Raw genomic sequence first — 14,767 nt, forward strand, 5'->3', positions numbered from 1 at the left:
GTAGCATGTCTTAAAGCGATAAAAAGTTTTTATTTTTATTTTTAAAAGACACTCAACCTCCTCTGTAACACACACATTTCTCTTTTGACCTTCTCTTTTGCTGTTGCACACTCACACCTCAGTTGTGCCTGTGGTGGTGTGTGTTTTCAGCATGCAGCAGCACAGATCGCAGCAGCGGCTGACACTCAGTTAAAAGCTCCTGGGTGGGTCCTAATTATTTCTTTGAAGACTCGCTTTTCCTCCCTTTCTAAGCTTCTGACGAGCTTGACTTTAAAGAGTCCAGACACACATACACACTCACAGGCACTGTCATGCAACCAGCATCATCTGTCCCCCAACTTTAATGGGTAATGCTTTATTATATAATTTACACAGGAGGAGCATGTTAAATATGACAAGAATGGTGCATTTTGTTTGTTTGCAGAAATCAGAGATGCATGCTTCATCCACATGCTGCAATTCCAGAAAATCCTGCAACCTGTCAGCTAGTTGTTTGTCCTTCTTTCTGAATCCAATTAGAGCACAGCACAGATGAAGAGACCTCAAGGGACAGAGTGTTTTGTTAGGCAGCAAAAAATTATTGCATTCGGGAAAAAAGGTTAGTTTGGATTCAAATGTGAAAGAAGCCATCCTTCTTGAACTAATACATATGGTAAAGGTTATGGAGAAGTCTGATGTTTTGTCAACCTATCCATCTACCTCAAAACTTTCCCAGTGCCAAGTTTGTGGCTTAATAACACTGAAACATCTGGAATGAAAAATACTTAAAGACTAAGAAATATTGTAGAAACACCCAATTTATTATTGGCATGAAATTTGATCTAAAAACAGACGGCCAAACCAAAAAGCGCTTACATGACTCAAGTATGTATACATTCTATAAATTGCAAAAGCAAAGTGGATTCTGCAGGAGACACATGTTGCAGTTGACTATTATTTTATTCATCTTAATGGTTGGTTTTCCTTTTCTACTTATTTTCAAAAAGCATAAACCCACAACATGTTGATATGAGACTTCCCGTGCGTTAGTATTGAAACTGAATCCAAAAGAGGACGGCTGCTCTTTCTCTGTCAATACATTCACATTGACAAAGAGCTGTTTTAGTGCACAGGCATATAGAGGGGAATAGGGCACACTGTCTTAAAAAAATGTAAGTAATAAATACGGTGTGGAAGTTTTGAGCGAGCCAAAGACGAGTCTGGGAGAGTGGAGGATATTTTGGAGAGGTCTGGAGGCAGGAGGAGGTCCCGGGTTGCACTGAGAAGGCAGGACTTTGTGGCTCCGTGGTGCGCTCCGACACCAGAGGTCCGCTTTAATATCAGTGCAGGAGGAGCAAAAGCAGGTCGTCTCTTAACACCGCGCAGAGTGAGAGGCTGCAGTCCACTCCTCCGTCCCGGACAGTGGACACCGAGCATCAATGTGCCAAGCGGATTTTCAGACTGGAAGCGCAGTTTAAGAAGCTGGGATCTTTCTTTTCTTTTCTTTCTTTTACTTGCTGTGATTTAGCCGGCGCGTGATTTTGACTTTTAAGCTTGTGCAGTTGTAATAAATCTGCACGTGTAGACCTGAAATCTTGTCATTGAGGTCACTTTGAGTTGGATACTGACAGCCGGAGAGCAGTGAAACTCATTGCCCTCCGCAGTTTCTTGCACTAATCATCTCTGCAGGATTTGTGCCTGATTCTTACTCGTAAACGTGTTTAATCTCAGGCCGGACTTTTCAGCGCAGGACATGTGCAGCCCCGCTGTCTCCTGTCTGCAGGCGCATCTTTGTCATTTTAATGTCGCTTTAATTATCGCGCGTCTGGCTGATTGTCGCTTTGCATTTCAGAGCAAACTGACAAATTGAAGAATTTGTTTCTCCTGGCTACAAAACAGACACTGATAGTGGATTTCGGTCGCTTGATTTCTTCTTCATTTGGATTTGTTGTATTTTCCATTAATCCGTTTTCCACCAAAAGTCTTTGATAGTTTTTTCCCCCCTTTGGAGCAATCCCGACTATGTTGCTCCGGTGCTTGAACCCTCCCTCCTGGTCCACCTGTAGGTTTTTCCTCTTCTTTTTGTTGCTGCTACAAACGCCCCGGTCTTCCTCTCCGCTAATTACAGGTAAGATTAAAGGGATCATATGCCTTCATAATGACACATCACAACACCCACTGTGCGTAAAATCTCCCCAAACCGCCGGTTATTTAGTCTGTTGCCGCGTCTCTTCGCTCCTCAGTCTATTTTTTCTCTCTCTCGCTCTCTTTATCTCTCTCTGCCAGGGGGATACCGAAACTGAACTCATTCCAGTTTCTGTATTTTTAATCACCAGTAATTTAATGGTAACATTATGGGAACGGACCCTCGGTGGTTAGGTCTTGGATCATCAACAAGGAAATAACAAAACTCAGAGAAACATTTTTCTATTTATATTAGAGTGTCTAATTTGACTCAAGACCATTTGTTAAATTTCTGATTATCAACTGTCCAATATATTAAAAATTTGTAGAATATTCTTGCAGAGATCATTAGTAATGTTTAGTCTTTGACCGCATAAAGAACTTCATCTGTCTTATCCTCCACGCGTACTTATTTAGCCCCGCTCCTGCTTGAATTTGGAGGCAAAACCAAACAATACTGGTAGGCAATTTCTTCTTGACATATTTTACCATGACTGCATTATACTTATTATACATCAAATTTAAGGAAATAACACAGTGATTTGAATCTTTCGGATGAAAGGTCTGTGTAAAATTGTAATCTTTACTCAAATTATTGTTTGTGTCACTTGGGGCTATAATTAAGCCACATTTTTAGTTAAAAGCAGGCTGTAAAGAGTAAAGCACTTTCTTTAACCTGTCTAACTGTAACAGAGCTTCTCTTTCCTCCATTCTGAACGTCCTATCTTGCGTCCCTCTGGGTTAAACGTGTTCCCGCTGTTTGACAGTCACGCTGCATCATATGGGTTTTTTTTTGCCCTTCAGCGCCTTTAATGAGTGAGGATATGAGTGTGGGGAAAAGTGGATGAGGTGTCAGTCCGAGCTCGGCGTGTACTTGTCTTTAGGAGTAAACTGCAACGTGCGGTGCTTCTGCGTCTGAGCCGCATTTTTGACCTGACTGTGTCCAGTGGGTGGAAAAAAATATTGGATTTATTTATGGTTATTCATTTAGTTTTCTTTCTTCCGACGGTCATTTGGAGTGTTTCCATGACGACAGATGTATAATAAAAATAGGAGAACAAATGAGATAGAAAACAGAAGCTTTAGACAATACCATGAAACTCCACATGAGCCTGAAATGTCTTTATAAACATCCACCCAAGACATGTTCATAATTCACATTTTAAGGGGTTTTCCTCTCTTGGCTGTTATCTTGCTTCCTGGATCCAACATTAAAAATGGAATTCAGATGGACGGGGCCAAAAACCTGTACCAGATGGTTTCTCTCGTCAAACATGTGTGTCTGTTTGACACGAAACAGCGGAAAACCTCTGAGAATTGACAACCTGTCGGTATCAGCTGTGGTGGCTGCAAATAATAATCCCAGCAGATCAGATTCTTCCACCTGGCACCCCAAATATGCACTATATCATCTTTCCTAAGTCTGCAGGACCGCAGGCCAGGGGCTTCTGAGCTGTTTGAGCCCTGGAGTCAAACTGTTGAATGTCAGTACAGCCGTCCGAGCAGCGGGTAGAGCTCATCCTATTGAGGACATGGTCGTCTCTGCAGTAATCATAACCACAGTTATCCCGGTTCAAATCCTCTAAGCAAGAGCACGTGTCCTCTTGCTTTTGTCCCTCAAGAACATGAGTTTCAGAAGCCTTCATGAACCTGGAGTTGTAAACCTTTGACCTTTGTGTAATCAGAAAGTGATTCATCTGAAGGAAAACCAGTGTGGAAATTATTAAAGTATGTACTTATTAGATAAAGAAGCTGTTTGCTTCTTCCAGTTTCACCAAAGCCCCCACCCCTGGTTTTATGAATCATTTAGAATATTTAATATTTTACTTGAACTGATGTGTCATAAAATGCATTTGAACCAAAACTAAAGTCTACATGATTTTAATCCTTCATAAGTCTTGAATGCAGCGATTCACATCAGTTACATGTAGCTACAAAACAGTCCTTGTTATCCAGAAACTTGCTGATACTTGAGATGCATGTTTTCATTGCTTGCTTAAAGTAGAAGACATAACTTCTCAGTATGCAGGGTTTCTTTCACAGGATTTACCAACAAATTCAAACATAAAAACATTTTAAAGATGCTAAAACGATCTGTTAGAACAGCTGAGCATTTGTGGATGTCGGCTGAGGTGATACCTTCTTTTTCTTCTAATAAAATATTTGTTGTGTTCTGTATATTGACGATTTCAAGTAAAGCATCTGAATACTTGCCACTGGAAATTTAAAATGTGTGGTGTGCACAGAGCTGTTTTGTTTCAGACTGACGGGGTCAAAATGTCAAGTCCAAGACAAGCTACGCTCACATTTGACATTTAGCTAACTCGCTTAATGAATTCAATCAAAGATTCACCAGACTTTAATGAATTGAGGTTCCCTTGTGGAATCTAAAGATGGGAGCAGATGTCAGAGCCAAATTAACGTTTCTAATAACACAGAACACTCTCTCACTCAGGAAGGATCACAGTTTTGATTTTTCTTGAGCTGCAGAGCTTAAAATGTGTTACCCTATTATTTTCTCCATTCTGTTTAGTCTTTTCCACTGCTTTTATTTCTTTTTTTCAGCTTATATATTTTTGTTTTTTTCTCCCTCTAATGTCAAAGTGGAATTTCAGTGGATGTCCTGCTTAAAATAAAAAAGGTTAGAGAAAGTAAATGATTTGCAGAGGTTGATGGGAGTATGTGTTTAAAATAAGAAGCTACAACGAGTGGGATCTTTACATGCATCTGTGAGAATGAGATAAATATAATGGCTGAAAACAGGAGAGGAAAGGTTTTATGTCAGAGCCCCACAGCTTCCCCTCCCTCAGCCCCCAACACTTACAGCCCTGCCAGTTTAATTACGCTCGAAGGTTGTAAATTTTACAGTGGTGGTGGAGTCGGCAGGGTTTGTCTGCTCTGCCCGAATTCACAGGCTGGTTTACTGCTGAACACAGAGGGACACAACAGGCGGCACAACTCGCTGCTGGAAGGATCTATTTTAGATTGATGGATTCTAAGTTTACTTCATGACAGACCTGAGAACTTTAACCATTGCACTTTCTGACGTAAACTTGATGTTGACACAGCAACTTTTAGTGATATTGAGAGTTGATAACAGCGGCAGATTTGTTATTTAAATTCATTTATATTTGCGACAAACTTAAAACAAAGCTGCCTTTATATTATCTTAAGCAACAATCAGTTTATGTTTACCGGGATGACACACGTCAGCTGAGTTTATGGGCTCTGAAACAGCTAAAGAAAACTGCTCTCTCAACCCTTAAAATACTGAATTAGAGCCCTGTGTATCACTTGGGTTCATGAATTGGATATAGCAATAGTTAATCTCTTCACTATCAACATTACAAGAAACCAAGCAGTTCTCAGGTCAGAGACCGAAGTACACCGACATAAAATAGACTGCTTAAAATACATACCTTAGAACGACATTTTTGTAGACATGCAGGACACATGAATAGAAACAGGAAGCAGTTTATTGCTCAAACATAGCCATCAGTGGTGAGGATTTACCCTCAAAGTGCTGTCTGAGGAAGAGGTTTTCTTTCTTTTATTTTTTTAAGAGTCAAAACTGTTGAGCCATTGAGAATTTAATTAGGAAAATATTATTGGATAGATTGGAAAGATTTAGTTGTTGCCTCAGCTTAATAATGTTTAACCACAAGATGCAGAATCAGTTGTTTACAGTCCTAACACTGTCACCATGTTATTATTTAAAGAGATTTGTTAAGTTTCTCTTTGCACAATGTGGTCTGAGGTAATTTTTTGTCAAGCATTGGCACAAAATAGATTAAACTGAATTGAAATTATTTGCTGACACCACTGCAGAGAGTGTTATAGCCTATAACGGTTATAGCACGAGGCATAAGGATGGACGACCTTCGGGTATTTGCTCCGCATCAACCTGCAGCCTTGTAGTTTCTCAGGTTCATCCAGTCCCTGCTCAGCAAAGTTGACTGCTAGCTGTGTGTCTGCATGTTGTTTGTATTTAAGTAAAATCAGAAATATGTGTAAATGCAAATCACAGGTGGTTATTTTAGTCATTCTAACAATAAAATGGACATCCAGTTTCCATTCTGTTTGATTTAATAGTGGAAGCCCTGACAACGCAATAACAAAGTTGTGGCAACATTTAATATCTCTTTCACATCAACTAGTTTCCATGCAATAGTATTTTTTTCCCATCAGAATCACCATGGGGGGCTCTGTATAAAGCAGATGTTATGGATGAGTAAACATCAGAGCGTTGGTCTGCAGCACGTTTCTTTCTGCTGCAGCTCTGAAAGCAGCAGGAACTCCTGGCTCTGTTGACATCTGTCTACTTATACCCATAAACCCATGTATTTGGGGTCGTTTCCTGTGCTTGGTTCAGATTACATTTGCACTCGTAACAAACTGACTGACTCATGTTTTTAAGACCTGGGTTCGAATGTCACCGCTGTTACCTGGACAGCCAAATATCAACACAAGGATGAGAAACTAAAGAAAATTCAAACACGCACAATGATCTTAATCAAAATCTGACTTATATAGACCAGATGACTTTGGTGTAATTCACACTGTATTTCTGGGAAACGAATAAATAATCTGATCCTGAGTGTTGATTGAACATTAAGTGCGTTGGTCTGTGTGAGATGTCCAAACCTGTTTTTCCACTCTTAGCTCTCAGCTTGCATCTCACTTTTCTCTTGTCCATCACAGGCACTGAAGCCAGCTGTGAGAATGAAGGAGAGGTCCTCCACATCCCCAACATCACTGACAACCCCTGCATCACGTGTGTCTGCCTGGTAAGAACAGCTTCCCTTCTCCACCTTCAGAGGTTGCAGTTTACCTAAGGACACTGGGTTATCTGCAGCTATCGCTCCATCTGAATGACTGTCCTCCTTCTGTTTGCTCCTTAATGTGTAACTGCTGCTTTGGATTTGACATCCTGACAGGATAAAAAGACCTCTTTTCCGCCATGATAGTAATATTTGTAAAGCTGATTGCAGAGCTTTGTTTGGTGCTTCTTATCAGAACCTTGCCAAGGAATTGTAACACGGAAACTGGACTTTTTAAAGCAAGATTTTGATGGTATTTTAGTCAGATATGGATTTTGGATAATGTGATCTGATAGTAAAATGTGGCATCAAACTTCTATAGACATTTTGACACTTTTGCCCAAAAATAGTTGAATTTAACGTGATGATTGGACATGAGAAAATGTCTTTTGACACATGAAATAAATTTCGCAGGGGTTTTTATACAAGCTTGGTTAACTGCGAGAACAGCAGAACACTGTAAAATAAAACTTTTTGCTATTTTCTCAAGATTTACAGCAACCTTGCAAAGAAACAGAGTGGCGATTGTTTGTTTTAACAGACAAGCCTGTCGTCACGCTGTCTTGGCTCGACCCCGGCTGTTAAAACCTGCCTACAAAACATTAGGGGACAACTCTTTCCTGGAACATGTGCTCTCTGACCCCTGACCCCCTCCCACCCCTCTCCTTTACTGCTTTAGAGGTCTTTGTTTTAGAGGATGATAATGGACCAACAAGACTTTTCTGTGTCACTGCTTTGACATTGGCTGGAAGGGATGTTTAGGCTTTTAAATGGCATCACATGAATGGAGTTTATCCTGTAGAAAACATGCAGGTGTGAACTTGAGGGGTATGTATTATTACCACAAGTCCACATTCCCATACTTACAACACAATGTTGCCTTACACACTATTTGGAACAGTAAAGCCACTGTAAGATTAGGTGATTAGCTTAACTTATCCAATAATTAAGCATTTTCTTTTATTCTTGGCTCATGACACTTATGTAGATATTTCTTGACGTGCCACCTACCTAACCGCATGCAGGCTATGTGCAAAATTGAGTGACAAACTGTCACCTGAGTTCATTCAGCCGACTCTGTGCAAGCCAGTCATATGTGCAAGCAATAGCATTGAAAGACAGTTAATGGTTTCAAAAATTGTGCAGCCAAAATTGTTGTAACCATGCCAACAGAGCATGCACACTACTGGATCAATCTTCATTCAGAAAAACATCACATGGATGCATGTTTTAAGGAGGGACTTTGTAGAGAGTCACAGTTATGTTCACCTCTGCAATGATTTAGACCAATTAGATGCTGGAGAAACATTGGCACAACTAACTCAGAAGGTGTTGTGAACAGGACCGTACACACATCTGCAGAGTTCCAAACAAACGCAAACCATAAACCTAGTCTTCACAAATGCAAGTTGTAGCATTTTGCTGCCACAATCTGAACTGTGGGTTGCCCTTGGTTGTGTTGGTGGAGCTGTTGGTGCTTTAGCTCTGCTCTGCTGTGGAAAACAATAAAGCTGGGTTAAAAACAAGAAAGTGATTTATAGACTTCAAATTTAAACAATAAAACACAGAGATTGATCTTTTTTTTTTTTAAAATACATTTCCTTTTCCGGTGACAGTGACACTACTCTCACCTAACTTACCTTGGCGAGATCTTAGCATATACAGTTGAAAAGTTGCCTGTGTGGGCTTCATCCAAAATCAGCATATCTCACCAAGATAATACCAAATTCAGATTTTTAAATAGGACCTATAATAACTTTGTTGCCGGAAAACTTTCAGGAACTTCATAAATGAGGAAGATAAATGGTTTTTGGTATATTATACTATACCATACCAATTTCTATACTGCTTAGTCCAATTCAGGGTCGCAAGGAAGCTGGAGCCCATTCCAGGAATTAACAGAGGCAGGGTACAGCCTGGAGAGGTCGCCAGTCTATCACAGGGCCAACACAGAGAGACGAACAACCACTCACACTCACTCCTAGGAGGAATTTAGACCAATTAACGTAACGTGCAAATTTGGATGATGGGAGGAAGTACCCGGAGAGAACCCAGGGAGAACATGCAAACTCCACACAGAAAGACCACTGTTCGAACATCTTTAAACCCTATACACTGTTAAGCTTTCAGGAGCACTGCTCATCTATCACCCTGCTATGAACAAATGCCTGTCTCTAGTGGGCTGAAATCTATGCAAACAGATACCTCCAGGAAGGTATAAACAGGCCTTTAATCCTGATGACAGGACAGACCGGACTCTCCATCATTCAGTGAAACAGTAGCAGCATGTTTACCTTTTCTGGAATTAGTCTTTAATTTAACTTCTAAGACACTGAATAAACCGGATAATCACCTCTGTCAGCTTACATTTGCTATTTCCCTCTACCAGTCACTCACTCATTTACCAAAACGATGGTATCATAACCACTTTCCCAAAATGCATCATTCTGAAGACTTGCTCAGTAATGGGGTGTTTGTATGTAATTCCATTTAAAATCTTCCCTGCGGTTATGTTGAAACTGATTACAAAACTAAATTAACTATAAATACATTTTGTTTGACAGCCCTTGAATTTATCTACATGAAAAAGTTATTTCTGATTAGCTGGCAGGATGAAGGCTCACATCAGGAAACTGCAAATATAACCACTAATCTTGGTCTACAACTCAATTATGATGTTGATTCTGTACATTTTTATGTTTTAGGTAGCCATAGCAACAGCTATGATTCCTAACTCATAATGAATAGTTTCACTTTGTGGAAAATTTCTTGTTTTCTTGCTGAGTCTGATGGGAAGATTCATACCACTCCCAGTATTTTGCAGTAGCCGGTAAGCAGCTTACCATAAAGACTATAAACAGAAAAAAACTAACCTCATTCTGTGCAGCTGTGAGGAAATCTATGTACTAGTACCACCGATACAGTGAAGAATTTTAAAATAGCTTGAGTGACACCTCTACACCAGATCCAGATAATCTAGCACCTGCATGACTAATTGCTGTCAGGTTGGCTGTTTTTGGAAAACTGCTAGATGATTCTCTTCTGCCATCAGAAACCATGTTTCAGATACAGGTATCCCTGGAATACACACACATACTGAACCCCAGCTACTGTTGGGCTCTTTCCTTAGCTCTTGATTGGCTGCTTTCAGGCTCCCCTCCACTTGAAGACTGACTGAGCTGTCCTCTGTGTTATCAGCCAGACATCAGCCAAAGCCCCACTGAATGCTATCAGTCATCAGCAGGCAATGGCCGCCCTTTCATCTCTACTTTAACCTCTGCTACACCCACTCTAGTATCACCCCTACTCTGCATGCACACACTCATAAACCTACATCCATTCAGGGCTCAGGCTTTATTGAATCTGGCTTTTGTTTATATCCGTAAAACTTTTTAAATCTGACATCTGGCTTCTCTTGCCCTCTAGCATCATTTGTAGGTTATATATATATATATGTGTGTGTGTGTGTGTGTGTGCATTCAGAGCATCATGAATAAAGTTTTGCACACTTTTCTTTTACTTTTCTGTCCACTGTTCAGTTTATTTGTCACTAAAGGTTTGCTTTGAAGCCTAATAAATAATTTCCTCATATGGGAGGTTAGATTAGTGTGTTGGAGAAAAAAACAGAAGAACAAAGACTATTACATCCTTACATGTGCACGACCCCAACATAATCTCAGTTCTCCACTTCCAAAAAGAGTCATGTGTGGCTGTGCTGTCTTTTGGGGGTTGGGGAGCCACTGGGGCTCCAGTGTCACTCATACAGGGATCAGACGAGGGGTGGAGGGGGTCTTCTTAGTTGGTCCAGAGTACCTGTTAATGGCTCTGTGGGTACGAACACACACGTATACACACACAGAAGATCCATTGTGTGTGTCCAGCAGAGGCAGAGGGCTGTAATGAGGCCAGGAGTGAATGTGGCTGACAGACTGATTGACAGGCAGGTCGCCATGGCGATCCATTATCTTTGAAGGAGTTAGTCCATCTCTGTCATGCTCTTCATCGTCCTCGTCTATCTGTCTGTCCATCTCCATGTCTTTTTCCACTCTCTCATCGGCTCTTCCTTCCCTCACTCACCCTCAGACTGGCTCCTTCTTTTTTCCACTCCATCCCGTCTTGTAAGGTACAGTTTTCTCTCACATCCACCAAAACTTGCAAGGCCTGTTTTTGTGTGTTAGGATCAGGTGGGAACAAGTGTTGGACTTAGTTTTCAGTTGGCCAGGCAAAACATTGGGCATATTGTTCTTGTAAGATGTTTGACTCAGCAAGGACGGTTAAAAATAAATCTGGCAAATGAGCGCCTCATAATACAAGACGTAAATATAGTTTTCAAACTCTTTCTTCACACTTTTAATTGGAACGTAAAGAAGCAAAACTCTGAGTTAAATCAAGCTTGCCTTGATGAAGACTTAGACTCTTTCATGCTTCCATGTCAGATCAATGCCTGGGCTGAGATCTGGAATACATAGGAGATGATTAATACAACCTTGAACTCATTTTTCTTTACGCTCATTTAATTTACATGCACAGTAAAGTCAAGCTATGTCCAGCTCTCCTTTTTCCAATGTACAAGCACAGAAGGGGAGTTGATTTATTGACTGACATGTTTATGAATCCACTACAATAGGTGGTAATACGCCCCCATTCCCTGTGTTAGCATTGGACTTTTTCTGGTTGACTTATTACACCAAGAACCAAAGTCACTGGTAAACAATTTAGCTGGTGGAAAATTGGTCCCATGTGGCGAAATGTATTTGACAGATTCTGCACATTTTCAACATGATGTACACTTAGCTGTTCTTTACAGATGAGATACACACCATCCCCTGTGATTATTATTATTATTATCATCCACTTCTTCTGTGTACCAGTCTCCTGTTACTTTAGGGTCAAAGCCAGTGTCAGGAAGTGTGGAGAAAGCACAAAGAAACAAGGCCAGTTTGAGAACAATTAATGTATACATGCAGCAGTAGTTGACTCCCAAGTCAGACTAATACACCTGGATAATGTTCTGTTTTAAAAGACTTTTTGTCTGGATTAAGAAAATAATACACTTGCCTATGTAGTTATTTACATTTTAGAAAGACTGAGCATTCTCACTAAATGCTCTCAGATTTTTATAGAACAGTGGACACAGAGTTTGTACCAAATTGGTCTCTGCTGTTTGCTCTGTCACATGGTTACAGTCATATAACTGACAAAAATAAATATCCATATGACCCAAATCAGAGCTGGAAAACTGAGACTCTGTATATTTGCGCTGTAAATGCTGATTAGAGACTGCTCTGTGAGACGGAAAAAGAAATCTCACATGACCTGCTCAGTGTAAATACTTAATAGACAAATGTTGATGTTAGATGTAATATAATGAAATGTGAAAAGTGGGGTGCTTTGATCAGCCTCAGACAAGTTGTTTTTCCTTTTTACATCAGATCAAACAAAATAAGAGATGGTGGACAGTTACTTGGCTCTTCTTGTGGGGACGTATGTGTGAGCAATACACGCCTCTATTGTTTATTTATTTATTTATTTATTTTTTTACCCCAGTATTACAAACCACCAGCATTTAGGATGTCAAAGTCCCTGCAGCCCATTAATTGATCAAGCAAACATTCCAGTTGTTGTCTGTGTGGAAGTTGAGGGTGAGAGGTTTTACATTCAGTAGCTGTGATCGATCCCACAGGAAGGTCAAAGGTTATTTTCTGACACAACTCAAACAGTAGCTGGTCAATACAGGAGGAGGGAGGCTTACCTGATAGCCACCCGATAACACCCAACCAACAGTAAATCTATTATCCTTTGTTTTCTTTTTTTTTTTTCTTTTACTCTATCATATTTCCCACTGCTAGTAAATCAAAATAAGTCATGTTGTTACATTCCACTTGTGTTACAAAATAAAGACACAATCAATCCTTTTGTCCTCTTCTGACAGAATGAACAGTAAATACAAAAGCTCCATTATAACAGTGTGATGATGAGGCCAAGTCAGCTCCAAAGGAAAAAAAGCCCAAGTGAAGAAATTTTGGAATATAATTAACTAATTTTAATAGTTGGCTTGAATAACTTCATGAGAAACAAGAACCTACTGCTGGTTTATGACATTAATACATTAGACAATCAACTGTAATACATCAGCAACAGCATAATTTGATGCAGCATAACTTAATCAAGATATATACTGAATACTTCATTTCTTTAGCTTATGCAATGTTAATATTTTTTTCTTTATTTGTCTGATTTTTATTGCTCCAAATGAAAAATTGTTCCTTTTTAAACTTTTGAAAAAAACTAGTTGTTTTCTTACTTTTCAGTTCCATTCAATTCAGCTTTATTTGTATAGCATCAAGTCTTTTGCAGACACACTTCAGTTCAAAACAATAATTTAGTCTTGTTATAAGCCAGTTAAAACAAATCCAGGACATGATCCACATTAGTCCAGTTATAATATAACTGAGTTCATTTAAGCCAGTTAATTACCGAGCTAAGGGAACCAACGGATTGCATCTAATCTTCTTTTAAAGTCCTGCACTTCTGTTTTAAACGGTGTATTATATGTTATGAAATCAATATGGCACCATGTTCTCTCAAAGTCAACCCACCCAGACGCCATGGTGCATATGATTACTCGTTCCCAACCAGCCTGGGCTGAGCTGGGACTTTTCATTAAAGGTTTCCAAGCTGTATGTTTTCGAAGAGAGTTGACGCCAGTGAAGGGTGTTAAGGTTTGAGAGGACTGGAATGAAGGCGAGGAGGGGTTAGGTCCAAGGGCATAGGGTGGCCTTTAATTGAAGGGCTCTTGTCATGTGCTGAAACAACCCGAGCTCTCTGTCTTTCACCATCACTGAGGAAAAGCGCGAGAAGCATGGTGAGAGATGAAGGCTTTAGGTTTTGCTGAAAGACACATGAGAGACATGAGATAAAGGGGAAAGTAAAGAATAATAAAGGATATGTTGGTGATATTTTGGCCGTTGTAGCTTATTAAACTGAATGTGAAACTAATAAAGAAAGACAACAAGCCAGATTAGTGGGAAAAGATGGAGAGAAATGGATGAGCTGGGCAGGAAGCAGGTGAAGATGATGACAGAAGGAAGAAACATGAAGGTGACACTGTCGCCTCCTAGTGGCAGAACATCCCTCCTGGCAAACAAATTACCTCTAAAATTATTAAAATAAAGGAAATTGTTATTTATTCCAGTGATATTAGTGAAGAATAAGAATGTATAGTATTGGAAGTTGTTTAAAAACTGTTAACTATTGCCCATCAGGGTTCTTTTTATACTGTCCCACTCTAACCAAAACTAAAACAAACAAACTAACAAACAAGTAAATAAAAACCATGAGCCATAGTTGTAGTTTCTACATGTCAGCACAAAGCCTAGTACCCATATTTGTCTGACTTTTTTAAGATTTTACAAGAAGTTTACTTTGATAATAATGTTCTGTAATATTTATTTATTATTTCTTTTTTCTATTTAATTTTAATCCGTTTTTTCTAAAATTGCGTAGAAAGAAAACTTTTTTCTTTTGTGCAGTCTGATGCTGAGCTGCTAACATTAATGTTTTGTTGGTCAGTAATGTTACCGTAGCTAAACTTAATCTTTGATAATCAAGTTAGGTAATGATTGAATTGGACTGATTGAATTTAAAACATACCGTGGATACTATCTGACAGTTTTCTGTTCACATATATAACAACTCAACTTGTACGTCACCTAAAGAGGAACCACACGTCTGCATACCGACACACTTTGTCCGTATTAGATAAAAAGAAATTTAGTCAGTGT

General features: G+C 39.6%; 1 protein-coding gene across 1 annotated transcript in view; it reads left to right on the forward strand.

Annotated features, from left to right (window-relative positions):
• The first annotated feature begins 1,361 nt into the window (after positions 1 to 1,361).
• Positions 1,362 to 14,767, forward strand: part of bmper (BMP binding endothelial regulator) — a 35,699-nt gene continuing 22,293 nt past the window's right edge. The window contains exons 1-2 of the mRNA XM_041987336.1: positions 1,362 to 2,107; positions 6,865 to 6,950. Coding sequence (XP_041843270.1) covers positions 2,002 to 2,107; positions 6,865 to 6,950 — 192 coding nt within the window. The 5' untranslated portion in view covers positions 1,362 to 2,001. The remainder of the gene's footprint in view (positions 2,108 to 6,864; positions 6,951 to 14,767) is intronic.

Source organism: Melanotaenia boesemani, chromosome 6, assembly GCF_017639745.1.
Source record: "Melanotaenia boesemani isolate fMelBoe1 chromosome 6, fMelBoe1.pri, whole genome shotgun sequence".
Classification (NCBI taxonomy): Eukaryota; Metazoa; Chordata; class Actinopteri; order Atheriniformes; family Melanotaeniidae; genus Melanotaenia; species Melanotaenia boesemani.